This window comes from Sarcophilus harrisii, chromosome 1, assembly GCF_902635505.1.
Source record: "Sarcophilus harrisii chromosome 1, mSarHar1.11, whole genome shotgun sequence".
Classification (NCBI taxonomy): Eukaryota; Metazoa; Chordata; class Mammalia; order Dasyuromorphia; family Dasyuridae; genus Sarcophilus; species Sarcophilus harrisii.
The window spans coordinates 712,464,061-712,490,439 of record NC_045426.1 but is presented as its reverse complement, the minus strand read 5'-3'; the positions used below and the strand labels follow the sequence as shown (position 1 = coordinate 712,490,439).

Sequence of the window (26,379 nt, the reverse complement as noted above, 5' to 3'; positions counted from 1 at the left end):
ACCAGACTGAGGTCGCCTCCCAGGGAACCTGGAGGAAGCTGAAGCCGGCGAGAAGGGGAGCAGGAGGGAGCCCCAGGCCCATGTGACCGCCAGAGAAAAGGCTCAGGGTCAGTGGGGACCGAGGGGTGAGAAGCCAGGACAGAGGGAGGGGGCTGGGACATGGGGGCAGAGACGACGGAGTTTACTGAGTAGGGCCAAGCCGTCGCTGGACTTGGGACTGGCGGCTGAGTGAGTGCCGAGGGCCTGTCCCGGGCAGGGTGCGGTGCCGAAGGAGAGGAGGGGCCTCCTGGAGAGATGGTATAGAGGGATGTGGCCAGGAGGGGCATCGTACTGGGGAGGGGGTCCAGGAGGAGGATGGGGGGTGGGGGATGAGTTCTGCACATACAGTATCTCCTGAACATCCCGGGAGAGTATCTGAGGGCAGAGGACAGTGGGAGTCAAGGAGGCCGGCGAGGAAAATGGTGGCGTAGAGGAAGCGGGGGCGGCCAGTCCAGCCCGCTCTGGCCCCAGGATCCCCTCTCCCCACGGTACCTGCTGGAAGGCCAAGGTCGATTCGTCCCCGTACTGCCGAGTGAAGTAGTCGTACATGCCGAAGTCTGTCTGCCGGCCCAGCTGGTCTCGAGAGGTGCAGTCAGGAATGCACTCGATCACCCCGCACTGAGGACCAGGAGAGCCAGCCTGAGCCTGGGGCCGCCCGAGAAGGCCTGGGGACGGGCCCCGAGCTCCGCGTCCCCCTCCCAGCGGGGCAGGTCTCCGTGGCCCTCTCCTGCCCCCAGAGGGCAGCCCCCTCCCAGGCCCAGCCGGCCCAGCGCCCGGCTACACTCACCCCTGGAGCCGTGGCCACCACCCTGTAGGGAAACACAAAGAGGTCCAGGCCCATCAGCTGGAAGATGTTCTTGAAGAGGTCAATGATCTGCAGGGCCAGCATGTCCTGGGGACGACACGGGGGCCCCGTCAGAAGGCCTGGGCCAGGACGGCTGCCGCTTCTGCCTTCGAGGCCCCCCCTCCAGGAGGGAGCGGCCTGGGGCTGCTCCCCCCACGGACCCTCCTACTCCTCACTCGGGGCACGCTGAGAGCCAGGGCGAGGGCTGGGATGGGGAAGGAGGCGAGCTCTCCCTGCCAGACTCATCCAGGGCAGGGCCGGGCACTGTGCCCGGGGGAAGGAGAGGGATGGGCTCTCACGTCCCGATTCTAACTTCCTCCCTAAGCACCAGCTTGTTGCAGGAGATGAAGGCATCACTGGGGGGCGCCCCCCAAGGGTTTCTCTGCCAAGTTTCCTCCTGCTTGTGCCCCCGAAGCAGCCCAGGTGGGGGGGCAGAGTGGCTTCTGTGGCCCTCCCGGGCCGGGGCTCAGGTTACCTGTCTGCAGTCATCGCCCACTTTAAAGATGGCTGCCTGCCAAGAAATCTTCCCACTGCTCTCATCCTCGTCCTCGGTGGTGGTGACAAAGTCTGAGCCGCATCGTAACCCTGGCAGGCCGAGAGGCTGGGCGCTCAGCACCGGGGCCCAGAGACCCCTGGGAGCCCAGAACCCCCGGAAGCTCCAGGCAAACCCACATCCACAGAGCCCCAAGTGCTTCCCACCCGAGGGTCGCCCCGGCAGCAACCTTAACTCCACACGTGCACCGGAATCTGTGCACAAGAACATGCAGGTGAACGTGAGTGCATGAAGTAGGTGCTAAATTGGTGCTGGCCGATGGGCTGCCAGGAGGGGGCGCTGACGAGAGCCGGCTGGTGGGACTCCACTAGCCCCGCTCCCGTCCCTGCCCCTGACCCTAGTGGGGCAGCCCGAGTGGGGCCTGCCCGAGGCCGAAGCTCTGCACTGACCTTCCTTCTCCAGCTCGCTGACCCCGCAACGCTTCACCTTGAACTTGGCCAGGTACGGGGCCTTGGCGGCGCTGCAAAGATGAGGGCGCGGGTGTGTGAGTCGTCGCCCCCTCCCCTAGGCAGTGGGGGTCACCAGCCCATTCCCGGCCCTGCCCAAGGTCCATGTGTAGGTGGAGCCCCCCGTGCCGCCTGGGACCAAACCTGGGGTGGGGGCCACTCACCTCTGCATCGGGGTCCCTGACTTGTAGTCGATGTCCAGCACGATGGCCTCAGGGTTACTGGGGAGGTAGCAGCCTAGAAAAGAAGGAGCCCCTCAAGGGAGGGCCGGCCACGCCGAAGCACGCCCCAGGGCAGAGCGCCAGCAGCGCGCGGTCAGGGAGCCGCGGCAGACGCGGCCTAAAGGGGGTCAGGGGCCTTCCCAGGTCTGGGGCCCCTCCCCCGTGCCCACCCTCTGCTGTCAGTGTTGAGGCTCCTCCCATGGCCCACCTTCCCCGGGGCCTCCCAGACCCCCTCTGCTCATGAGCCTCTTTCCACACAAGGTTCTGTCGCCGCCCGCCCAGTGCCCGCCCTCCCGCCCAGCGACTTGGCCGGGGTTTTCCTCAGGCTCGGTGTTTCCTTGGGCTAGAATCGGGGCAGGGGCCTGCGCACAGCAGGGGTCTTCTCGGGCTAAGAGGCTCCACCCCTTCCCCCAGAGCCCCGGCCCCAGAAGGCACTGGTGGGGGAGGGGGGCAGGGCCCGTCTGGGACAGACCGCACGTGGCTCCAAAAGTCCCGGCTCCCTCCTGCCCGTGGGGGCTCCTGCCACCTCCCCCGGGGCCCCTCCCCCAGCCTGGCACAGTGGGGCCGCTTACAGGGCTGCACCTTCACGTCGGCCAGGGCGCTCAGACACGCCTTCTTCCGCTCGTCGCCTTTGGGAAATGGCCTGGGGAAGAGGACAGAGCAGCTTGGGTCGTGCCCTGGGGGAGGTTCGAACCAGGGGCAGCACCGCAGGGACACGGGGAGCACCGCCACAGGGACACGGGGAGCACCCCCGCAGGGACACGGGGAGTGCCCCAGGACTGCCCCCACCCTCAGGGGTCACACCTCTCCAGGTCCCCCTTGCTCCTGCCCGGGGCCCAGCTGGTGACCCCCACATTCCCTCTCGGCCCCTCAGCCCCGGCTTGCAGAGAGGTAGCAGAGCGCCTCAGAGCCGCCCACACGCCCAGGTCTGGGGTAGGGGTGCATTAGGTGTGGGGCGGCTCCTCATGCTCCCCCCAGGCTGGGGCACTCTGACCCCAAGTCTCTTCTTCCTCAGCATGAGCATGAGGCTCTCCTCCCTGTTCCCCAGGGGGCTCCCTCCTTCTGGGCTGAGGCTGTCAGGGGAGATGGGGGTCCCCTATTCTGGGGCTGCCGGGATCCAGAGCAGCCTCAGACCACGCTCCTTTTTAGGCTGTTACTTCACACACTTGGGGTCCGCTGAGACCTCGGGCAAACACCCCCACAAGACCTACTCTTAAGCCGGGCTTCTGTTTTGGGGACCCCGCCCTATAAAGCACAGCGGGGCCCACTCCCTCCCGGCCCTGCCCCCAAGGCCCCGGGAACCCGGCTCACTTGATGATGGCGGACACATTGGTGATTTTGTTGAAGAAGTCGAACTCGCGCTGATAGAAGTCCTTGGCGGGGCCGGACAGGGAGCCCGTGATCTCCTCCACCAGCTGCTCCAGGAGCTCTCCGATGTCCGCTGAGGGGGCGAGGGCGCGGTCACACTCACGTGGCCAAGGGGTGCCCCGAGCATAGCACGGTTGGGTGGGGCAACGCCCGGCCCTCCCCCCAGCGCACGAACCGCGGCACCCGGCGTCCTGGCCCAGACCCCACCGCCGGCGCAGGGAAACGGGCCGAAGCGGGCTCGGGGCCAGTATGGGGCTCTCCCCACTGTGGGCCCCAAAGGTCACATCCCCACAGTGAACCAATGGGAAGGGAAAAAAGTGCCCGGGGCAGGGGGACGGAGGTGGGGGCTGGGGAGTGGAGGCCTGGCCAGGGGGAACGGGGGGATGTTGGGGAGGGGGCCTGGCCAGGGGGGATGGGGGGGCAGGGCCCTGGGACCCCAGGCCCGGCCCGCCGGCACTCACGGTCCTTCTGGTGGCCCTCTTCGTCCAGGAAGATGTTGGTCTTCATGTTCCAGATGAACTGGTGGGCCAGCAGCTGGGACTTGGACGCCGCCCACAGGATGTACTCCCGGACGTAGCCCATCTGTGGGCAGAGCAGCGCCCTGAGCCCTGGGGCCACCCCCACCCCGCCCTCTTGGCCCCCGCCCTGGAAGGTGACAGGTCCAAGGCAGCAGCAGGGGAGGGGAGCCCTCCCGGGGAGCCAGTGCCCCCATCCCGGGCCCTTCCTCGGCCCCCAGCCCCCCCGCTCCTCCTTGCAGCCCCAGTAAAACCGGAGGAAGCCGGGAGCTCGGAGCTGCCCTGCCTGGGAGTGGGCTGAAGCCGAGGCCCCGAGGAAGCGCCGGGTTCACGCCAGCTCGTGGCTGCGGCCTCTGCTCTTGGGCCCCGGCCCCCCAACCCTGGGCCCACAGGCCGGCAGAGGGGCAGCTTCCCCGGCTCCAGTGCGGGGCAGAGGGGGAACCAGGCGGGCAGCACGAGGCTCACCTTGTCATACCGCAGGGCCTGCACGATCTGGGGGATGTAGAACAGAATGGCGTCCTGCAAAAGGGGGGCACAAGGGCGTTAAAGATGAAAACCCCGACGGAAACCCCGCGACTCGTGAGAACAAAGGCCTGAGGCCGGTGAGGAGCCGGGGCCGCCAGCCAGGCTGTGGGGGACGGAGAGGCCTGGGGAGGAGACGCCCAGAGCTGCCCCACGCGAGCGTCTGCGGTCACCGGGAGGACTCCGGGAGGGAGCACGGAGAGGAGCTGCTGCCGGGCAGCCTCGGACCGGAGGAGGGCTCGCGACCAGTGGCGGCCAGAGCCAGGGATGGGACCGAGCCAATACGCGAGAGGGTGTGGGGGTCCCGGGGGCTCTTACCGGAGGAAAGGAGCGCAAGACCTTGACCCCGTACTGTGCGGTGACCGGGTGGGGCGGGTACATGCTGGAGAAGTAGGAGAGGCCAGTGGGCGGGTCCGTGGGGGCCCAGCACAGCACGTGGCTGAGCTCGGGGGCGTCTGCGTCGATCGTGTGCCAGGTCACCAAGTACTGCAGGGAGGGACCAGAGGCTGCTTGGGAGGCGGGCCCAGAAGCGGGCACCGGGGCACAAGGCCCGCCCCATTCGCCTCTGACAACGACCTGCGGTCCAGGCCCTCCGGGCAGGAGAGAGGGCGGCCGTATGCGAGCGGTGGGGGCGGAGGGGGCCAAGCAGGGACCCTCTGGGGCGGGCGGGTTAACGTAGCTCAACCAGGACCCCCTGAGGGGCCCCGCGCCAAGCCTGGGGCAGCCAGAGGGGACAACGGCCCGGGGGAAAGGAGGCTCCGGCCAGGGAGAGACACTACCTTGATGGCCTCTGGCAAGTCGCTGACCGCGCCCGGGTCCAGCCGCACCAGCCGCGTCACCTCGGTCCCGATGGCTTCCGTGTTCTTGAATCTGAGATAGACGCCGGCCTCATGTCACCAAACATGCACCATGCCCCGCAGCCTTTCCCATCTCACCACAGGCTTTTCCTCTTCCCAGAGGGATCCCCAGGGGCCACTGGGGCCCTGCCCCTGCCCCAGGTACACCCGGCTCTGCCCCCCCGGCCCACCTGGAGGGCAGCTGCACAGCCAGGTGCGGGGAGATGCTCCAGGCCAGGTTCACATTGTCCTTCCACTGCTTCTCGCTCATGCTGACGTACTTGGACTTCCAGTTGGCCACGCTGCTCTCGCCCGTCTGGTCCAGCTCCAGCTCGGGCGCCGACAGGGGGTTGTACAATGTGATCAGACGCTCGATCTCCGTGGCCTGGAGGACCGAGAGCAGGGGAACGGGGTCAGCTCCTCGTCCGTGGCCTCTGCCACCAGCCCGGCCCGGACCTCGTGGCAGGCTGCGCTGCGGGGCTCAGGGAGCAGCGGCAGGGCTGGGCCTCCTGGGCCAAGGTCACAGGACTCCCCGGTGCCTGCCGCCATCGTCCCAGCCGGATCAACCTCAGGCCACGGCTCCTCCCCAGAAGCCATCTGCCCTCCAGACCGCATGCCTGGACCCGGGCTCCCCTGGCCCCTGACCTGCCCCCTCCCAGAAGGGGCCAGCAATGGGGCGTGGCAAAAGGCTGCCAGTCAGAGCGGGCCGGTCTGGGGTCTCCCTGAGCTGCCTCGAGATTGTTCTGTGCTCCTCCGCTGCCCGGGGTGGGAAGGGCTTTGGCTTCCCATCAGGAGCTCGCAGTTCCCCCTTTTATGGGGCCTTGACCAAACACCTACTGCGTGCGTGGCCCCAAGCTCAGCCTTGGGGAGGGAAAGGAGGGACAAACAACGGCTCCGGAGCGAGGGGGTGGGAGGCTGTCAGGGAGGAAGGCGCCAGCAGGGGGGGCCCAAGGGGGGAGCCAGAGTGGGCAGCAAGAGGGCAGAGCTGCCGGTGGGGGGGCACTGGGGAACTCGGGGGAAGGGGCCCAGAAAGCAGACGAGCCTGAAGTACCAGAGGTAGGGCTCGCTACCTGCTCCTGGGGACACCCCTGAGAAGGAGGAGGGGGAGAGGGAGGGAGGAAGAGGAAAAAGGGAAAGGGGTGCGGGGGGGGGGGGGCAGGAGCAGGGAAGGCCTTGGGGCAGGGGGCGGGTGACCAGTGGAGAAGAGGCTTCCCCTCTGGGACGCCCACTCCCTTTCCGGGCTGTGCTCCCGGGAGAAGGGAAGCTCTGGGGCCAGGGGCTCCTTCTGTCGCACTCAACGCGGGGCCTGGCACATCCCAAGTACCGAGACTGAGGGACCGAGCGCCAGAGTGGACGTTCAAAGCCCAGTGAGGATGGTCCCACTGCCCGCTCGTTATGAAGGGCTCCAGGGAAGGGTCTGGGCTGGGGGTACTGCAGAAAGGCAGGCCCTGGGACCCCCGGCACTGGCCCAACTGCCCTAGGAGGCGCACAGACCGTGCCCGGTGCCTGCCAGGGGCTCCTGCAGGCTCCTCACGCGCCACCCAGAGGGTCGGGAGCTCCCTGGGCATTGGGGACCCCTCAAGCCGGGCCCTTTCCTCCTGGTCTCTGCGGCCCCGGGCTCCCCGTGCGCCCCCACTCACCAGCAGGGAGAGCAGCAGGGTCCGGCGCTTCATGTAGTACTTGTGCAGCTGGGTGCCCCTGTTGGTCTTCTTGGACATCCCTGGAGAGGGGAGGGAAGGGAGAATTCCTCAGGGAGCGCCAAGGCCGGCTCAGTGCCCAGGAGCCAGCGCCCGGCTCAGCTTCCTCATCCGGGCGGGCCCCGGTGGAGGGCGGGGCCGGGCCCCCCGCCTCGGGCGCTTCCTCGGGCTCCCCGTCCCACGGCCGGGGCGCGACCCAGGGGAGCGCCGTGGGACGGCGGCGCTGGCGGAGGAGCGCCCGGTGACGACGGCGCGGCGGTCTCAGGCGAGGACGGGCGGGCGCCGCCCGAGCAGAGGAAAGAGAAGGTGGCGCGCGGGCAAGGAACTAGATGACCTGATTTCTTGGAGATGGTGGACATGCCGCTGGAGAGCGGGTAAGTATTGATCCAGCCCTGCGTGGCCTGCTGCCGAGAGCCCACGGTTATGTCCAGGTTACTCCGCGTGTCTTGATTATCTACAGTCAAACACAACAGCGACGCTCGAGAAGGAGCACGGCTGGAGGTGCCGCGGGTGGCGGGCGGGGGGGGGGGGGGGGGGGTGCGGTGCCCCCTGGCTCCCTTCCCGCGTCGGCATTCACACTTCTCCGCCGAGCCTCGTGGGGGCGCTGGCCCCTCTGCCACAGCCCCGGCCCCAGGGACGCTGCCCCCGCAGTCCGGGCTTCCGTCTGCGCCGCCCTCTCCCTCTGCGCCAGGGAAGCTGCCCGTCTCCTCCAGCCCCGCTAGACTCTGCCTCCTGTGGGAGGCCCTCTTGGTCCTCTCTGCCGACACCCAGCTTTCTCCTTGCTGCTGCCCCTGACAGGGCGTCCCTGGTCCCCGACTCCTGGGCCCGGGGCCTCCCGAGGGCTCTGGCTCCGCACTTGGGGAAGGCGGGTTCCCTGGGACTGACGGGCGGGCCTGGGCCCAGCCCCGGAGCACCGCGCCCTCCTCCTCCTGCCCTGCTCGGGACGGTGGGTAGAGCCGCTGGGGGCCGAGGGGCTCGTCCCCCTGCAGAGACCTGCGGGTCTCTGGACCAGGAAGACTCGAGGGGTCCTGGCGGAGCTGCCGCTGGGGGAGGTCTTCCCGATCGGGGACTGCTGTGCTCCCCTCACCTGGGCTAGGTGCCCCAGAGGCGCGTCGCCACTCTGATCGACACCGGGCGATCCCACAGGAACCGCGGCGTCTGTCCTTCGCGGCGGCTGAGGCCCCGCCCTTTCTTGGGGAAGCGACCCTCCCCCTAAGTGACGCTGCGCCCTCCCGAGGCGGCCGGACGAGCCGCAGGGCGCTGTGTCCCGGGGGGCTCCTCCCTGCTCCTCAGCCAGGTGCCACTCTCGGGGCCGCTCGACGGGGCCCCACCCTCTTCATCCCAAGGCCGCGCCATCGCTGGCCCCACGCCCTGCCCCGTACTCACCCGGGGGCACCAGCTGGCTGGCCGTGAGGTACTTCTTGTCAGAGAACATGGCCGTCCAGAACTTGATCAAGATGCTGATGTCCTCGCGCAGCTGGTTCTCTCCCTGGGTGGGGAACCTCGGGGGGCAACTGAAAACGAGAGGGAGAAAAGGGGCTCACGGGCTGGCAGCAGGAGGGGGCGGGCCCTCTGCAAGGGGGCCGCATCCTGGGCATCCCCGCTGATCCCGCAGAAGGGCTGCGGGGGAGCAGCAGCTTCCCAAGGGCCCCTTGTGTGCCAGCCCTGTGCAGTGGGCATGCAGTGAGACCCGTGGCTGCCACCAGCTTCCCCCTGGAGGAAGAGCCCAGATCCAGCCTCAGTTTCCTCATCTGCAAAACGGGGCTAATGATGGCCCCAACCCCTCAGGGCGTTTGTCAGGAAGCCCGGATGACACTTTGGGAAGCTCTTGGACAGGGCCCGGCTCACAGCAGCTGTTGCATAAACCTTGACCGCTGCTGTGATGGGGGAGGCGGGAAAGGCCGAGGGAACGAGGGGCCATGAGCAGAGGCTCCAGTGCTCCCCGAGAACCAGGCTGCCATGGGGGCAATGTCCGGCTGCAATAAAGAGGCGCCGCTGCCCACCTTGGGGGGGGGGGCCAGGCCTGCGGCCTCCCAGACAGCCAGGGTGGGGGGGATGGCGCACCTGAAGTAGTCGAAAGCGGTGGAGTACACCTTCTCGCGCAGCACGTTGCGGATGGTGGCGTTGGGGACCACGTCGGCGTGCAGCAGCGACAAGCCGAGGGTCAGCAGCCTGGGAAGGGGAGGCCATGGTCAGGAGGGGTCCCTGCCCTCGGAGTCCGCCCCGCCAGGGCCCGGCCAGCAGTGACTCGCCCCAAGGCATTTAGGGCAATGCTCCCCGAGGAGCCAGGCCCGGAGCCAGGGCCGTGGTTACTGACAAGACTGGGGCTCTCTGCCTGAGCCCGGTAGCTCCGAGGCCAGGACTAGAACCTGGACCCTGGAGCCCCCTCCCACCCTGGGCCAAGCCCGCCACCTGCCCCAAGGAGGGCCCTGGGGGGCTCTGTCTGACCGGGGAGTCCTGCTTGACCCTCTGGACCTCCTCTGGGAGGAGCCCAGGAGCTCGGCCTGGCAGCTACCCTGCCTTGTGCCAGCCCCTGTGCCTGGGCCGTGCCCAAGGGCCCCTGGGAGCCGGAGGGAGCTTCAGAAGGCCCAAACCCCACCCAGGGCGCTTCCTTCTGCCCAGGTCACTTCCTATTTCCAGGCCTCTGTTTCCCCATCTGTACAATGGGGCCGCCTGTGTTGCGTCCCAGCCTCCTGAGGGTCGCTGATGGGGTCCCCCTGACCACGGAGAGCTCTTCCAAAAGCAGAAGTGGAGGGAGTGCGGGGGAGCACGGCACACTGCTCTGATGGGATCGTGAGCATCACTAAGACCGTCCCACTTACAAGATGGAAGAACACGGACCCGCTCCCCGATTACTGTAAGCTGGCAAGCGTCATGGCAGCGCTCGCCGGGGACCAAGCGAACGGGGCTTGAGAAGCCGCTCCCCTGGGTCAGGACTCGGGGATCCACCAGCAGCCGTGCCAACATGGGCCGCCCAGCAGGTGGCAGGCGGAGCTCTGGCCCAGGGCTGTGGGGGGCGGGGAGGCAGGGGAGGACTGGCATGGGCCGGGGGATACCTCACTGGGGGACAGTCAGATGTGACCTCTCCTTGATCCCCCTTAACCCCATCTGAAAAAGGGGGGTGCCTGCTTGGCCCTCGCTACTGCAGCTCCTCTCGCAGAGTAAGGAGTCTGAGGGCTCCCCCGGAGGGGGTGTCCCCAGAGCAGCGTCCTCCCTGGGGCCCACGGGAGGCTCACTTGAAGCGGGGGCCAATGGCTGCCACGTGCCGGTTCATGCTGCCCTTGGTGCCCCCGATGTTGAGGGACATGGAGCGCTGGAGGAGGCTGGAGAAGATTTCCACCTGGTCGGAGCTGCAGTACTTGGCGATTTCAAACCTCTGCACCAGGAACTGTGGGCGGACACAGGTCGGGATGGAGCAGCCTGGCCCTGCCCAGCCTCACTCTCTGGTCCTGCCTGGCCTCGCCTCCTGGCCCCCTGACCCTGCCTGGCCTCGCCTCTGGGCCTGTGACCCTGCCCAACCTCGTCCGCCTGGTCCTGCCCGGCCTGGCCCCCTGGGCCGGCTTTTCCGGCTTTGTCTCACACCCCAACCAAGGAGGTGGCTCTCTGCCCCCAGGGCCCATTCTGGCCTTTCTCCTTCCACACCCTCCCACTGTTCAGTCCCGCCCCAGCCCCATCCCCCTTCAGGCCCCCCTGGGAGCCCTCTCCTGGGATCCTGGGCCCCACAACTGTCTGTGTCTGCATCTCAGCCCCAGGGGGCGGCACGCTGCCAGGAGTGGGGTCTGACACCCTCAGCCCCCTCTCCCACTGCCAGGGGTACTCACGTCAATCCAGATGTAGTGCGGCGTCACCTCGGTGGGGCACGGCTTGGGCTGGCTCATTTCGGAAGCCGCCAGCGGATCCGCTTCCTTCACCTCCATGGAAAACAGCCCATATTTCTGCTCCACCGTCATCTGCCAGGCGCCGGCCATCTCACGCATGAACTGGAAGCACAAGGGCCCTGCTCAGAGTCCTGAGAGGAGCTGGGCTCGGGGGGCCCTGCAGGGCCCCGAGGCTCCACGTCCCCACCTTGGCGGGTGCCAGCTCTGCCCGGGAAGCCTGGGCCGGGCCCCATGCGCAGCATCCTCCCGGCACTGCCTGATGCCCCGAGCTGCCGCTGAATCCCGCGGGCAGAGGCCCCTCTGGCCTCAGTTCTTTCCTCTATGACCTCCAAGACCCTTCCCACTCCAAATGTGAGCCCTGAGGAAGCCCTGAGGTAGGTGTAGACACGGACGCAGCCCCTTCTGGACAGGAGCACAGCAGCGTCCTCAGAGTGGTCTTGGCCTGGAGGGGCGGGGGTGGGGGGGTGCTACAGCCAGGAGGCCTGGGCGGACATTGGTCCCAGCTTAAAGGCGGGGTTCCTTACCGGCACTTCCACGCCGTTCTTGCCCGCGAGCAGCCACTCCCAGCACGCGATGGCCGTCTCCATGCCGTGCTCGTTGAACATTCGGAGGGGGCCCCAGCACAAGTGGTGCAGGAGCTGAGGGTCACAGTCTAGAACCAGAGAGACAGAGCTGGGGGGCGGCACCCAAGGGGCTCAGGGGCAGAGCGGAGAAGGAACACTGAGACTGAGGCGCTAAGTGCCCCCCCTCCCCCAAGGTGCTGCTGCCACAGCGACTGCAGCCCCCCCTCTGTGTGAGGAGGAGGAGGAGGAGGCGGCGGTGTGTCAGTGGGCGTCAGCTCCTGGCCGGGGTGTCTCCCACAGGGGGAGAGGGGACCAGGGGGCAGAGCGCCTCAGAGTCCTACCTGGGATGCTGATCAGCATGGCCGTCAGCTTGAACATGGCCTGCGTGTAGTCCTGGGCCTTGTGCAGGTCCAGGGCTGTGTTCAGCTGCTGGACCATCAGCTTCTTGAGGTCAGACGTGTGGCCCGTGCTGTCTGAGAACTGGATCATCCCGTAGACCTGCAGGGACACAGGGCACGTCAGGAGCGCTCCGTCTGAGAGCCGGGGAGGGCGGAATCCCACCCTGAGCCAAGCAGCCGAGGGACGCCCGGCAAGCCTCGGTTTCTCTCTCCGTGAGCCCCCTACGTCTTTGTTCTTGCAGGAAAACGCACCCAGCGGGAGAAGTACGGGGACTGGACGTGGAACGAAGCGCTCTGTGCTTTTTGTCGGTTTGTGTTTTTTCCCTTTTGATCTAATTTTTCTTGTATAACACGACAGATGGAAATATGCTTAGAAGGATGGCTCACAGTGATGAACTGAACTGGCTACGCCCGGCGAAAGAACTCTGGGAGATGACTAGGAACCACTACATAGAATTCCCAATCCCTCTATTTTTGTCCACCTGCATTTTGGATTTCCTTCACAGGCTAATTGTACATTATTTCAGAGTCCGAGTCTTTTTGTGCAGCAAATAACTGTTAGGACGTGTACACATATATTGTATTTAATTTATACTTTAACATATTTTACATGTATTGGTCAACCTGCCATCTGGGGGAGGGGAAGGAGGGGAAAAATGGGACCAAAGGTTTGACAACTGTCACTGCTGCAAAATTACCCACGCATAGAACTTGTAAATAAAAAGCCATAATAACAATAATAATAAAAAAAAGCATGGCTCACATTTAACCGGTATCAGAGGGCTGGTATCCTGGCCCGGGGAGGGGAGGAGAGAAATGTGGAAGCCAAAGGCTTATGGAAATCAGTGTCAAAAACTATCATTACAGATATTTGGGAAAAGAAAGTACTACTGGAAATTTAAGAAAAGGCACGCCTCCCGAGCAGAGGCAGGGGCTTGGCTGCCAGGCCTTTCCATAGGAGAAGCCCTTAGAGTGGAGCTCACTGCAGACCTCAGCGCCATGCCAAAGGGTCCGAGGAAGCAGATGGCGGCCCCGGGCTGAGGAGCGTGGAGGCCGAGGTCAAAGGCCGCCACTCCTTCCTCTATCAGTCAAGGTGGAAATAGTACCATGCGGTGCAGGGGCCTCAGGATCTCAGGGGGCCGCCCGGGGAGTGCCCGGACCACAGGATGGACACACTAGAGCTGGCACAGTGGGCACGAGGGGCGGGCCCTCCAGCTTACCCACATTTCCCCTGGGGGCCTGGGTGGGCCAGGGCCAAGGGCACCTCTTAGCCTGATGCGATGGAGCCAGCTGGAGGGATTGTTCTAAGGCCCAGGGCTGATCACCTTCCTTCCCTGGGGCTCCGACTGCTGTCCGAAGGACAAATGCCACCCACTCTCCCGACCTCAGGTGCCAGCGGGCTGGCGCACCCCTGGGCTCTCAGCCCTCTGGCTGCCAGTACTCCCTGGGCACGGGGCAGCAGGGCATTACCTCGCCTGCGTAGCGGTTGCGCAGGTTCAGGGAGGCCATGAAGTTGGAGTAGTCTTTCTTCACACACGCAGGCCGCTCTGTGAGCTGAGTGACCTGGAGACGGAGCAGAAATGTCAGTCCGGCCCAACGGAGTACGAGCCCGTCTGGCCCCTCTCCCAGGGGCCCCGGCCCTTGCTAGTTCCCTGCCAGCCTCATGGACAGTCACCCGGCCCAGAGACAGGGATGCTGCGGGCTGCCCACCTTGGGCGTGGGTGATGCCCCAGAGAGCCAGACATGAGGATCCGGGGCTCTGTGAACCCCTGATGCGGAGAATGACAGGGAAAGAAGGGCAGTGTGGTGCAGAGGTCAGAGCGCCGGATCGGGAGTCAAAGTCCCAAACCATGTTCCTGGCTTTTCCAGTGACTGGTGACCCTGCCCGAGGGGCGCTCCAAGACCCCTGCTGGATCTGCCACAAAAGCACAGACCTGACCGTGTCACCTCCTACTCAGTCAGCTGCTGTGGCTCCCTATGACCTCCAGGAGCATTGGCCTTCCTCTCCCTTCCCCCCCACTCTTTGGTCCCCCGGCTGTCCTACCCACAAGCACCTCGTCTCTCAGCTCGGGGCACTTTCCGGCCGCCCCCGTGCCTGGACCGCTGACCTTCCCAGCTCCTTTAGGTCCTGACTAACAGCCCACCTTGTTCGGCTGAACAAGGCGGGCAAGGCTGCCTGGCCCCCCCACCCCAGTCAGCGCCTTCTCTCGGTCTGACTCCGTACGTAGCACGGTTGCTCGTGCCCGTTTGCTATCTGCCCTATCAGGCTGTGAGCTAGCCCCGAGCCCAGTGCCTGGCACAGAGTAGGTGCCTAATGCTTGGCCTGCTCTGGGACCTCTGAGGGCCGCCCTCGGGCCCTGGACCAGCTCCCCACCAGGGGCCCCGGCACTCACCCCCAGCGTCGTGTTCTGCCGGTTGTAACCAGCGAAGTGCAGGATGCTCTCGGTGGCCATGGCCATGCCCGTGTGCTGGGACAAGCCCGACACCCAGTTCTGGTGCTTGTTCAGATATTCCTGAAAAGGAAGGTCGGAGCATTCCATTTAACGCGGAACGGGAAGGCCTTTTGCCAGCACAAGGCCAAGTGCAGCCGGCCGCGTTCCAGCCACAGGCTTGGGCCGCCTCCTCCCACCCTGGGCAGGGGAGGAACACGTAGAACGCTCGGCCAAGACCCGGAGTCGGGGCAGAGAGCCAAGATGGAGAAACAGCCAAGATGGACAGCTGAGCTCTCCCCCAATGTTCAGCACAAAGGGTCCCAGTCAGGAGACCCAAGAAAACCATCCCAGGAAGGGCCAGAGACCAGAGCCTCCCCAGTCAGACGAAATGATGGCCGCCCAGAGCGCTGCCCCGGGCCAGCTGGAGGGGTCCCAGTGTGGGCAGGCTGCCTGGACAGGCCTCGAGCCAGGGCAGGGCTTGGAGCAAGAGCCGCCTCTAGGGAGGGGAACATGTGGGGATTCAGATGCAGGCCCGAGTGAGCCTGAAGCCGGCAGAGCCTGTGGAGCTGGAACTCCAACTGGGGCAAGTCAACCGTCGGGTTGCCCAGGCCTGAGTCAGGCTGGGACCGTGCAGGGCTCAGAGCAGGAGGGAAGCGAGCAGGCTTTACGCCCTCGTTCTGGGAACAGCAAAACGGGGGGGGGGGGGGCCAGCCCGAGCTATCCGTGAGACGCTACAACTAACAAAATGGCCGAAAGACCCACGAGGGCATAGATACTCATGGCAGTGGGCAGCAACCGTCTCTGACATGCGCCAACATCAGAAACAGGCTGGAAAAATCAGAAATCATTGCCGATTCCCTTACAAAAAAGCTGCTATGGTGACAGACACTCATGACAGAGATCCAGGAGAAGAGAACGAATCCCCAAAATCTACCAGCAAAGTCTCAAAAGAAAAACAGTTCAGATATAAGTCCAACTATATTTCCTCAAAGAGATAAAGTGAGAGTTTAAAAAAAGATTTAAAAAAATGAAACAAAGGCATTAGTCGAAAAAATGGAAAAAGAAATGGCAGAGATCATAAACGAAATCTACAGAGAGAAAGGGCCTGGAAGGTTCTTTATATGTTTTCGTGATCTTAAAAGGAGGGAGACGAAAAGGCACATATTAGGGTGGAAAATGTGCTGAAAATGATCCAATAATGGGGGCGGGGGGGTTCAGAAGAAGACTCTATAAATAAGGATAAAAGAGTGGAAGAGAACGAATCGGCCTCTTCCCTCACCTAACACAGACACCTCACGGTGGGTATGGAAATGGGGGCTCTCTCCTCAAGGAAGCAAGAGGAAAAGGGAGAAAGGAGGTTGGGGCTAAGCTGTAGGTAGATTCAGGGGAAAATTAGGCCTAAATTTAGCACATATTTTTACATACTTAACATGTATTGGGTTACCTGCCATCTAGGGGAGGGGATGGGGAGAAGGAGGAGAAAAGTTGGAACAAAAGGTTATGCAAGGCTCAATGTTTGGAAAAATTACCCTGCATATGCTTTGTAAATAAAAAGCTTTAATAAAAATAAAATAAATAAAAGAATTTTTTTTTTTTTTAAAAGAAAAAAAATTAGGCCTGAACAAAACACACCAAGTGAATGTTGAAGATTATTTTTTTTTTCCCTGTGGCAATTGGGGATAAGTGATTTGCCCAGAGTCCCACAGCCAGGAAGTGTTAAGTGCCTGAGGGTAGATTTGAACTCAGGTCCTCCTGACTTCAGGGCTGGGGCTCTATCCACTGCGCCATCCAGCTGCTCCCCGCAAAATTTTTTTAAAATGAGCAATTGGTCTACAGCGATATATCCCTAAGATTGCACAGCAAGACCAGCCTGATTTTGTACCAAGAATGAAAGGCTAGTTTTAATATCATGAAAAGTATAAAAACAGACCCTATTAATGCTAAGAATAACAAATATCACCTATCAATAAATAGAGAAAAAACTTTAAGCGAGCTACCACACACCCGTGCTTTTGAAAACATACTGGGAAGCCCGGGAATAAGCAGATCTTTCCCTAATGCGACCAGTAATATCCATGGAAAACCAAGAGCCGGGGCTACGTATCAGGCCAGAGGCCTTCCCAATAAGACCAGAGATAAAGCAAGGACGGCCACTGTCATCGCTGCTGTTCTACCCGATGCTAGAAGTGCAGTCACATGGAGAAGAAAAGGAAACGGAGAGAAGGAGCATTAAAAAACCTTTCTGTGTAAATGAGAGTTTAGTTAAGAAACCGTGGAGAGTCGGGGAAGTGCCAAGATACAAAACAGATCCGGGGAACGTCCGGCGCCGGCCCCCCTGGCCTCGGAGCCCCAGCCCCACAACCCGGGGCCGAGGCTCACGCCTGCGCAGACGCCGGCGGCGACCGCCCCCCGGGACCCTGTGCGGGGAGGGGAGGTTCCCCGGCTCACCTGCAGGTGGGATTTGGTCACAGTCGGGGCCCACTTCATTGCCTCCTGGAGAATCATCTTGCAGCGGGCGGCAAAGTCCTTCACGATGTTCTAGAAAAGGGTGTGGAATGTCAGCGATTCTGGGGAGAGCACAGCGCCCTCCTCCGGCGGGTCAGAGGCGCTGCTCCAGCACCAAGGCCAGCTCCAAGGGCTGGGGCCGGGCCCTGCAGGCTCTGGGACCCTGATGGTCGGCGGCCCCCCCTCACCTGGTCCCCATCCCCGGAGGCCGGCAGCCTGGAAAGAGCCCTGGCCCCAAGCACTCGGCCGAAGCCCCGACAGGCCCCTCCCTGCCCTACAGGACGGGGGCTCCCCGGGAGCTCAGCCGCCGAAAGCTTTCCCACTACTACGGCTGGTGAACTCCCTCACGTTCCCACTTTCCAGAGGGCAGCCCAAGGCCCTCTCCGGGACCTCTCTGCCAGAGAAGGGCCAGCTCTGGTCAGGCCCAGGGCGGGGGGCTTTCCTCGTCTCCACGGATACGCCAGAAACACTGTGCGGAGATTAACGAGCTGGGGGAGCTCCCCAGTGACCCAGCTCCGGCACCTGCCCCGAGGGGAGGGGGTGAGCCCCAGGCACCATGAACCAGAGGAAAGCCGGCGGCCGCAGCCGCGCTCACCTCTCGGGCTTCGCCGGTGTCGGGGACCGTGATGCGGTAGGGAGTGTCTGGAATGTCATAGTAAGGTTGGTCCTTGTGGATATCCTGGAAGGCAAAAAGCCCCCGATGTTCCCGGGCCCAAGGAAGGCCCCTTCCCGAGCTGCCTTTAGAAGGCCCAGCTCCAGAAGGTGAAACCCCAAGTCTAATTAGAAATGGAATCACCAAGAAATACAGTTGGGTTGGGGAGGGGGCGGGAAGAGCATTCACTGGGGGGCCTTCGGCAAGGCTCTGCACCACTCATGGCCACCTCCAAGCTTCTCTCAGCTTTAACACACTTTCCAACCTGCAGCTCCTCCCTGCTCACCCCTGTCTCCCCTTCCGGGATCCCAGGCTCACTGGCCCCCCGGCTCTGAATTCCAAGATCCCGGGCTCACTGCTCCCTGGCTCTGATGTGCTCAGGTCCCTCCCCGTTTTCACACCCCAAGTTCTCTTCGATGGCCGGGCCCAGACCCTCCTCCGGGGGCCCGTGGGGGGACAGAGAGCCTGCGTGCCAGGCAGCCCCACTCACCGCGCTGAGGGAGAGCGACAGGGTCTGCAGGATGTCCAGCATGGTCTTCAGCACAGTGCCGCTCCACAGCAAGTGGGGAAACCTGCAGGCAACCGTCCAGTCGAAGGCCTGAGCCCGGGCCCCGGACAGTTGCTGCTGCTGCAGCCCGTGGGTAAAGCCCCGTTCTTGCTGGAGGCCCCTGGCGGCCCAGCCCCGGACCCAGGCCCCCCCCCCCCCAACGCCACGAGCAGACTGAGAGCAAATGGGACCTGGGAGCTCTCCCAGCTGCCCAGGGGGGTCAGAGTGCCAGCTCTGCCGTGCCCCCGAAGGGGAACCCTCCCTGGGCAAGGCCTGCTTGCTCTTGGCTCCCAACCTGGGAAGCCTGGAAATGGGGCAGCTGGGCCAGTCCTAGAGGCGGGGCCCTTGGGCGCCATGCCAGCTGGGAGCCCCCAGTGGGGGGCCATGGGGTCAGGTCCCCGGGGGACATGTGCGCCCCTGCTCTGAGCTGTTCCCTGGTAATGGGCTTGTCCGGGTCAGATGTCTGCCCTCAGCCGAGACCACCTGCCCGGTACTGGGGGGAGGGGGCTCTGGGCGTTCTGGAGGAACCTGTGTGTGTGTGGGGGGCCACATGACACCTTGTAAAAAGCCATTCTAAAAAAGGTTGGGGGGTTGCCCAGTGCTGGGATCCAGGCCCAGGGGACATCAAGGAGGCCGGCTGAAGGAAGGGGGAGGGCGGCAGGATCAAGGAGCCGCACGAGGAGACGGATTTCTCCTAACTCAAGGAGCTGCCTCCGAGGGGGGGGCTGTGGTAGAAGCGTCCCAGAGGCTCTGGGAGGAGGCTGGAGGCCCCCTGTGGGGGATGTGGTTCAGGGGATGCCCCTCGGATTAACGACATTTGGGGGCTGCCTGTAGGGCCACAGACTTCCAGAGGCCCAGGTCTGCCCCCCTCACCCCGCAACCCCCGGCCCAGAGAATGACGGGGACGAGACAGAGGCCCTGCCACCCCCGGGGGAGAGACCCCATCGGCCGTGACTTGGCAGCCACACAGGTTCGCACCTGACCCCCAACATCTCTGGGCGGCCCCGGACCCCCCAGCTTCCGGGGCTGCTGGCCCAGGGAACGCAATTCAAAAGGCTTCCTGCACTCTGGGAGGCCGCAGGCAGGCTGCCTCGGCTAGCTGGGAGATGGCAGCGAGCCCCCCACCCCCTCCCCACCCGGGGGGAGGGGCCACCCGGGGACGTACTTGTCGACCAGCCCGGACAGATACTTGTCGGCCACCCTGCGGATCCTCTTGTGGATGTGATTGAAGTTCACCAGCAGAAACTGGGCGTGACGCTCGAGCTCCTCCTCATTCTCCTTGGTTTTCGCCTGGAAGGAGGTGAGGACAAAGGCCGTGAGCGCCCCCTGACCTCCAGGCCATGAGCATCCTCTGACCTCCAAGCCGTGAGTGCCCCCTGACCTCCAGGCTGTGAGCACCCTCTGACCTCCAGGCCATGAGTGCCCCCCGACCTCCAGGCCGTGAGCACCCTCTGACCTCCAGGCCGTGAGTGCCCCCTGACCTCCAGGCCGTGAGCATCCTCTGACCTCCAGGCCATAAGTGCCCCCTGACCTCCAGGCTGTGAACACCCCCCCGACCTCCAGGCCACGCTCGGGAGGGGCCTTGGCAGGGAGAGGGAAGCCAACGAGGCGTGCTGGGGCCAGGGGACTACGGGGAGGCACAGGCCCTCTGCTTCTGGGGAGCACCTCTAAGAGCCCCCCCATTCTGGGAGCCACCCGTGGCCGCTCCCCCAGAAGCGTTCAGCACAGGGAGAGACAAGATGGGCCAGAAGGACAGGCAGGGAACCCACAGCAGGGCTGGGAGGGCGGAAGTGATGAAAGTGGGGTCCCCTCCCCGGCCCCCCACACCAACGGGGGGTGACAGGTCCAAGTGGCTCCTGGAAGGCCAGGATCAGCAGAGGCAGATGCCTGCTGGCCAGCCGAGGAGCCGGGCCCAGGCTGGGGGGCACGGGGGGGGGGTCCCCTCACCTTTTCGGCCATCATGTTGAGAAAAGCGTCGAAGACTTTGTCGGCCACGGCGATCACACACTGCATCATGCCTGACGAGACAAGGGATCATGCGGTGAAGGCGCCTGCGCTCAGACGCCGGGCACCGGGCAAGTCAGGGAGGTGGTCGGGAGCCTCCTGTCGGCTCCAGGAGGTGGGCACCGGTGCCCAGCACCCATGCCCATCCCCCGCCAGGGGGCCCGGACCACCATGGCAACCCAAGGGACACGACCCTGCCGGGACAGGATCACCGGCTCCAGAACCTCCAAATCCCAGCAAATTTAGGGGAGCACGGGACGGTCACTCTGTCAGATCTCTTTTAGATAAAGAACTGATGGCCAAACGAGCCAGAGCCATCAGCAGATGCAGAACAGATTAATGGGATTACACTGAATTAAAAAAAAAAGGTTGCGCACAAGCAAAACTAATGTGATCGAGATAGATAATAAAGAAAGCAGAAAAGTGGGGGACATTTTTTAACAAGAAGTTCTCTAACGAAGGCCCCAATTCTCAAATACAAAGTTAAATTTAGAAGAATATGAGTCATTCCCAAAATGGGTCAATGGGAACGAATGGGCAATTTACGAAATAATAAAGCTACAGTCGTATCAATTGCCCCTAAATGGCAATTGATTGAAAAAATGCACATTAAAATAACTGAGGCAGCATCTCATATCTCTCAGTCACCAACATGACAGGAAAGGCACATATAATTACAAAACTAAATACTACACAAATGATACAATTATAGATTATATTACACACACACACACAAAACGGGACAAGTTCTAGAGCAAAGGTTTTTCTCCTTTTTTCTATCTTGGAAATTCTGGTGAACCCCATGGGGCTATTCTTGGGACAACGCTTTTTAATTCCCAGGATTACTAATTGGAAATTAGTAATGTTGTTACCCAAACTTCTTTTAATCGTGCATGGAGTCTAACTCTTAACTCTTGCTGTCCGGGATGTTCAGGTAAATGCAGCCGAAACCTGGGCAGTAGCCTTTCTTCATGCATTTGGCCTTTGCCGTGGGGATGGACAGGCTGGGCTTTTTCCCAGGATCCTCTGAGAATTCTCAGGAGAGCATCCTGCACAAACAGGAGGGATCTTGCCATCCAGACTCAGTTCTCAGAACAGGCAAAAAGCCTTGGTGATCCAAACCACTTTTCCCTTTAGAAATGGGATGATGAGTAATTCTAGTTCTTCAGGAGAACATTGGGATGAAACACGTTCTGTTACTTCTGGAAAATCTCAATTTCACCTAATACTTTGTGAGCTCGTGATTCGGTCTCCAGCGTCTGACTCGATGGTCAGCTCCGGATCAATGCTGGATGGGTTTCCAAGGCTGCCACAGTCAGAACCTTCTCTGCCCCCCCCGCCCCTCCAAGACCTGGGACTGGGCTTCCTCCATCATGACACTCACTCTTCCAATTCCATCTGCCAATTATGCAAACGATTTTGTTCACCTAAAGAACTGTGAACCCCAGGATCTCTCTCAAGCTTTCTCCAAATCCTGTGAAATAGGCAGAGAAGGGAACAAGCATCTATAGAGCACCTGCTGTATGCCAGGCCCAGTGCTGAGCACTGCGCACAAATATTCTCTCATTTGCTCCTTCCAACAAGGCTGGGAAACAGAGGCTCATGTTTTGCCCATTTTGCAGATGAGGAAGCTGAGGCAATCAGAAGTGACTTGGCCAGGATTCCTCCTCTGGGCAGTAGCCTTGGTCTGTCCTCCCAAATCTGAGTGTGTATCCGGTCTCTCTGGCCACTTTCTCATGCCAGGCCTCCTTTGTAGTCTAGCCAACCGAGTCCAGAACCAAAGGGGCCCTCGTGGGCCTGACGCGGCAGCCGTGGTGCCCTGTGGGAGTGGGGGCTTCCTTGAATTGCGGCTCCGGGCTCTCGTCGCACAGCACCCAGGGGCACCGGGGCTTGGAGTCTCCCTGCAGCCATCTCTGCCTCCGCTTTCTTCTCACCTTCTGTCTTGGGTCTTATTCTTCCATTCTCTGGACTGAGGGCGACGCTTCCGCTGCCTCGAGCACCCCGAGGGGGCTGCTGAATGCTCTGGCGGTGGCCATGCTTTCTGACCGCGACTCGTGTCCGGGCAGAGACAGCGCGCCAGGCGCCAGGCGGACATACCGCTGCCCGTGCCCAGCCCGCCCGTGCTGTCCTGAGCCGTCCGCCCCCGGAGCTCCTCCAGGATGGGACCCCCCGCACAGGAAGTGCCTGAGCTCTGCTTTATCCCAAAGTCGCGCCCCTAATACGCCTCCACCTCCAAAGAGCAGGGACCGGCTGGGAAAGGGCCCCCCCTCCCGGGGCAGGGGCAACGTTAGCGCCGCTCCCTCTTTTCCAAAGAGAAAAAACAACTGAAAAACAGAACTGCTGCTGCTAGGTGAAGGAAGGGGGGGGAGGGGGGGAAGGAGGGAGAGAGAGGAGGGGGAGGGGCGGAGAGGGAGAAGACGAACGAGAGAGAAAAGACAGATAGACAGCAACAGAGACAGACACAGAAACAGAGAGACAGAGACAGAGACAGAGACAAGAAATGGGGGGAAGGGAGAGCCAGAAGCCGAGGCAGAAGGCCCACGTGGGGGTGATCCGTGGGGGGCCCCGCCCTGACTGGCAGCCCCTTTGATCGCTGGGCCCTGGGGGAGCGCAGCAGCTGCAGGCCCCCTCAGACTCTCAAGAGCCCGGCAGGGGCCCCACAGGCACCGTATTAACCTCTTCAGGCCTTTCTGGGAAGATCAAAGGGGGGGCAGCTGTTTAAGGGCACAGCTGTTTCGGGATCACTTCCTGGAGGGCAGGGCCCCCCTTGTTACAAATCCCAATCCTTAAAGGGGCAGCAGAGGCCGGACAAGGCCAGGCCCTGGGAGGGAGTCCTAGAACTGGACTCCAGGGGCCTGCGCAGCCTCCCCGAGCCAGCGGCAAATCCTTCTGCCTCTGGGGGCTGCTGAGGCCCCGAACCTTGGTGGGTCCAATGGGACACAGTGGGGGAGACCTTCTCCCAGCCCTTAGTATACAGGAAGCGCTTAATAACAGCTTTCCCACCCCCTCCTTTGGGGGGAGGAGGCAGCCTGGGCAGCTCTTCCTCTCCAGCCCATAAGGAGGGCGGGGACGGCCCTGGGAGGAGGAAACCCTCTCCATTAGCACAACAACAAGAAGCAGCTCTTCTAGAGGGCCTACTATGTGCCAGCTCGAGCTGGGAGGTCCATATTGTGATCTCCCTTGAACCTCGCCACAGCTCTGGGAGCAGGAAGGAAACCGAGGCAGAGGCAGCTCAGTGGCCTAGCAGGTCCCAGCAACAAAGCGCCCAAGGCTGAATGGGCCTCCCAGGCTCTGGGCCCTGCGCGCTGCCCACTGGGCCACCCAGCTGAGAGTTTCTGAGCCGTGTCCTGGCGGGGGGGGGGAGGGGAAGGCCGCGGCCACAGAAGGGGCTCCAGGCGGCCCCGGGCAATCCTGGTTTTGGCCGCCCAGGACCGCCAGGGGGCAGCGGGGCAGGACCGAGGGCTGCTATCAGGGCCCGGCTCCCTGTCCTGGTGCCATGACGCTGTGAGCCGGGCGGGGGCCACCATGCGACAAGGGACCCCTGGCCCGAGCCCCCCACGGCAGGAGCAGGAGGGCCGGCAGCGCGGGCCCCGAGGAGCCGCCATTCTGGGCACAGCGAGGGGGCCGCTTACCGGACTTGTCCTTCTGAATGGCCTTGTCCTCGAAGTAGTAGAACATCACCTGGAAGCGGTCTGGGTCCGTGGAGCGCAGCACCCTGAGGAAGAGAGTGGTCGTGGCAGGCGGGCGGCAGCCCCGGGGCCTGCACAAGGCGCGGCTCAGGAGCTCGAACCCTGCGGGACAGTTGTGAGATCCGCCTCTGGGAGAGGCCGGCCTCCCTCCTCAGAGGGCCCAGCCTGATTCCCCCTCCTTCTGTGCACGCTCCGACTCAGGAAACCCCTGCCTGCGAGTGCTTGGCTGGGACTCCGGGGAGAGGGGGCCGGGGTGGGGGGTGCAAGCTTGGCCAGAGTGAGCCGGCACAGGAGGGCTGGACGGGCACTTCTCCACACCGCGCCCCCCGCCCCCCACCCCCCACTGCCTCCAGCAGGAGCGGCCTGGGACAGACGCACCTCATGTACTCCAGGCGGTAGACAGACAGCAGGTAGGTGGACATGGCGAAGTCCAGCTTGTTGATGAGGGCAGAGACTTCTGGGGGCGGGTCCAGCAGGTTGCTGATGGTGCCGCGGAGCTCGTTCAGCTCGGCCTGAGGAGATGGGAGCTGCAGCAGGGGGTGCTCCCAGGCCGGGCGGCCCCTCCTCCAGAGCTCCCTGCCACCATCCCCCCTTCGGCCCCAACGCTCTAGTGGATGTACGGGATGCGAAGCAGGCGGGTTCCGATTCTGGGGTCGGGCTCTGGGCCTCAGCCGCCCTCCCACCCCCTCGTGGGCAGTCGGTATCCCCTTTGGTAAGGGGGAGAGGGGACATTTGGGGGGGCAGCAGAAGGAGCCCCCTCGGGAGACAAGGCGGCCCTTACCGGCGTGACGGTGTCGTTCTTCATGGCGGAGTTGTACTGGAGGACAGACCGCAGGGGCTCCTTGCTGGGGAACGTGAGCAGGGGGGACTTGGTGGCGATCTCACAGACCCCCTCGTACCACTCCTCGGGCCACAGTCCTGTGGGTACCGAAGGGACATGGGGACACCTGGGGGGGCCGGGGGAGGCCGCTCTGCAAGGGCCCCCCACCCTCTCACACAGACGGGAATGAGTGGGACGTCCAGGCCCTGCGCCCCCTCAGATGGGGTCCTGTCAGAAGGAAGCTCTCCCCCACTCTGGGGTCCCAGAAACGCAGCTGCCTGAGGCCGGCCCGGCCCCTCCTGGCCACAGGCGCCCCCCCAGGCCCCGCCTCCCTACCTGAGCCTTCCACGGCAAAGCCCATGAGCACCGAGTAGAGCCAGAAGTCCCGGAAGAGCTTCTGCAGCCTTGGCTTGGCCTTCTTGATGGGGAGCAGGCGCCTCGTGAGCTAACGGGACACAGAGGAGGAGGGGGTGAGAATGCCCAAGCGCACTGGGCTCTGGAAGGGAACGCCAAGGGCACGGGGGAGAGGGGGGGCTCCAGTACCCGCAGATGCCGGCTGAGCACGAGAGGTGCCCCCCACTGGGCCCCTCCCACAAGGGCCTGGCTTTGCCCACCTTGCCTCGCCAGCGGTCAGTCCAGATGTCCCTAAGAAGGGGCCCCCGGCCCCTGGTTGCACAGAACATTTAGGCCATTTTGCCCATGTTATGGATAAAGAGACTGAGACCTGGTAGCGGGTCCAAGCCTCTCAACATGACACGGGGCTGAGGTCAGACTCGCTCCCTGTGGTGTCTAATAAATGCTGGCCAGAAGAAGGACCAGCATTGGCAGGGCCTCCAGGGGGGGCACCACCAGCTGGGGATCCCTCAGGGAGCCTGCCCGGGGCTGGGCGTCCCCTGCACAGTCCCATCTCCCCCGGGGGGGATCCCAGACAATAAGCTCCGCGGGAGGAGAGGCCGGCGGCCAAGGTACGGGCAGTACCAGAAGCCTCGCTGTGGGAGTCCCCGGCCAAAGGCGAGCCCAGATGGGCGGAGCCGGGAGCCTTTGAGAGTAGCCGGGCCGAAGTTTGGGACGGCCGGAGAAAAGGTGGCGCCGTCTGGTCACCGGGCATGCCGCTGCAGCTGGTGCTCCCGCCCACCCCCCGGCAGCCCCGTGGCCCTTGGCTGTCTGCGCCCTGGCACCGTTTGGCGAACCGAGAAAGCCTCGAGCTTCTCTCGGGCTCAGGGAGTCCATGAGATGCTAGCTTGGGAGGCGCCCCCAAGATTTCAGGCATCCCTGAGGAGCGTGGGGGGTGACGGCGGCAGCGGCCCCTCCCCAAAGAACCCTTCTGTGTGATGACCAAAGCCCTTCGTCGCGCAGGGGCCTGGACTCACAGATTGGGCTGGGTCCCCCTTCAGCCTCTATCTGAACCGCCCAGCTGGCCCTCAGTTGTCCCACCTGTACAATGGGGACCCTAACCTCTGCAAGTTCAGAAGCATTCCCTAAGGGCCAGGCCCCGGGGACAGTGCCTCCCTCGGGTGCTTCCTCCCCACTGGGGAAAACAATACATTGAACTGGATTAGGGCCAGGCTCCTCCTGACTCCCTATCTCCCCAACCCTTTCCTTCTCTAGTGCTTTGGACAGATGAGGAAACCAAGGCAGAGAAGGGTGCTGGGACTCGCCCAGGACACCCAGCAGGGATGTCTGAGGCCGGATCAAATTCAGGGGAAGGAGGGCCCTCTCTGCCCTGTGGCACCACCCAGCTGCCCGAGACAGAAAGGAAAAGCTGCGGTCACTGCGGATGACCCACGGACAGCCTCCGGGCAGGGGGCACAGCCCAGGCAAAGGCCCGGAGAGGCGGCCGGGGCCGGCCT

The 26,379-nt window shown here is 63.3% G+C and overlaps 1 protein-coding gene across 3 annotated transcripts in view; it reads right to left on the bottom strand.

The window, feature by feature from the left end:
- Positions 1-26,379, bottom strand: part of PI4KA (phosphatidylinositol 4-kinase alpha) — a 79,214-nt gene that overhangs the window by 6,668 nt on the left and 46,167 nt on the right. For 2 of the 3 annotated variants that reach the window (XM_031949036.1, XM_031949038.1), the window contains exons 20-50: positions 24,866-24,974; positions 24,491-24,627; positions 24,088-24,221; positions 23,653-23,735; positions 19,964-20,034; positions 19,182-19,306; positions 17,960-18,041; positions 17,413-17,496; positions 16,761-16,850; positions 14,274-14,393; positions 13,351-13,443; positions 11,824-11,980; positions 11,444-11,571; positions 10,863-11,021; positions 10,278-10,429; positions 9,106-9,213; positions 8,428-8,555; positions 7,376-7,495; positions 6,985-7,064; positions 5,536-5,729; positions 5,288-5,378; positions 4,827-4,994; positions 4,452-4,505; positions 3,933-4,053; positions 3,415-3,544; positions 2,676-2,746; positions 2,047-2,119; positions 1,826-1,896; positions 1,359-1,468; positions 827-931; positions 532-657 (exon numbers count right to left, since the gene is read on the bottom strand). In XM_031949036.1, the coding sequence (XP_031804896.1) occupies positions 532-657; positions 827-931; positions 1,359-1,468; positions 1,826-1,896; positions 2,047-2,119; positions 2,676-2,746; positions 3,415-3,544; positions 3,933-4,053; positions 4,452-4,505; positions 4,827-4,994; positions 5,288-5,378; positions 5,536-5,729; positions 6,985-7,064; positions 7,376-7,495; positions 8,428-8,555; positions 9,106-9,213; positions 10,278-10,429; positions 10,863-11,021; positions 11,444-11,571; positions 11,824-11,980; positions 13,351-13,443; positions 14,274-14,393; positions 16,761-16,850; positions 17,413-17,496; positions 17,960-18,041; positions 19,182-19,306; positions 19,964-20,034; positions 23,653-23,735; positions 24,088-24,221; positions 24,491-24,627; positions 24,866-24,974 (3,474 nt within the window). The remainder of the gene's footprint in view (positions 1-531; positions 658-826; positions 932-1,358; positions 1,469-1,825; positions 1,897-2,046; positions 2,120-2,675; positions 2,747-3,414; positions 3,545-3,932; positions 4,054-4,451; positions 4,506-4,826; positions 4,995-5,287; positions 5,379-5,535; positions 5,730-6,984; positions 7,065-7,375; positions 7,496-8,427; positions 8,556-9,105; positions 9,214-10,277; positions 10,430-10,862; positions 11,022-11,443; positions 11,572-11,823; positions 11,981-13,350; positions 13,444-14,273; positions 14,394-16,760; positions 16,851-17,412; positions 17,497-17,959; positions 18,042-19,181; positions 19,307-19,963; positions 20,035-23,652; positions 23,736-24,087; positions 24,222-24,490; positions 24,628-24,865; positions 24,975-26,379) is intronic. The other variant, XM_031949037.1, reaches the window with a different exon arrangement.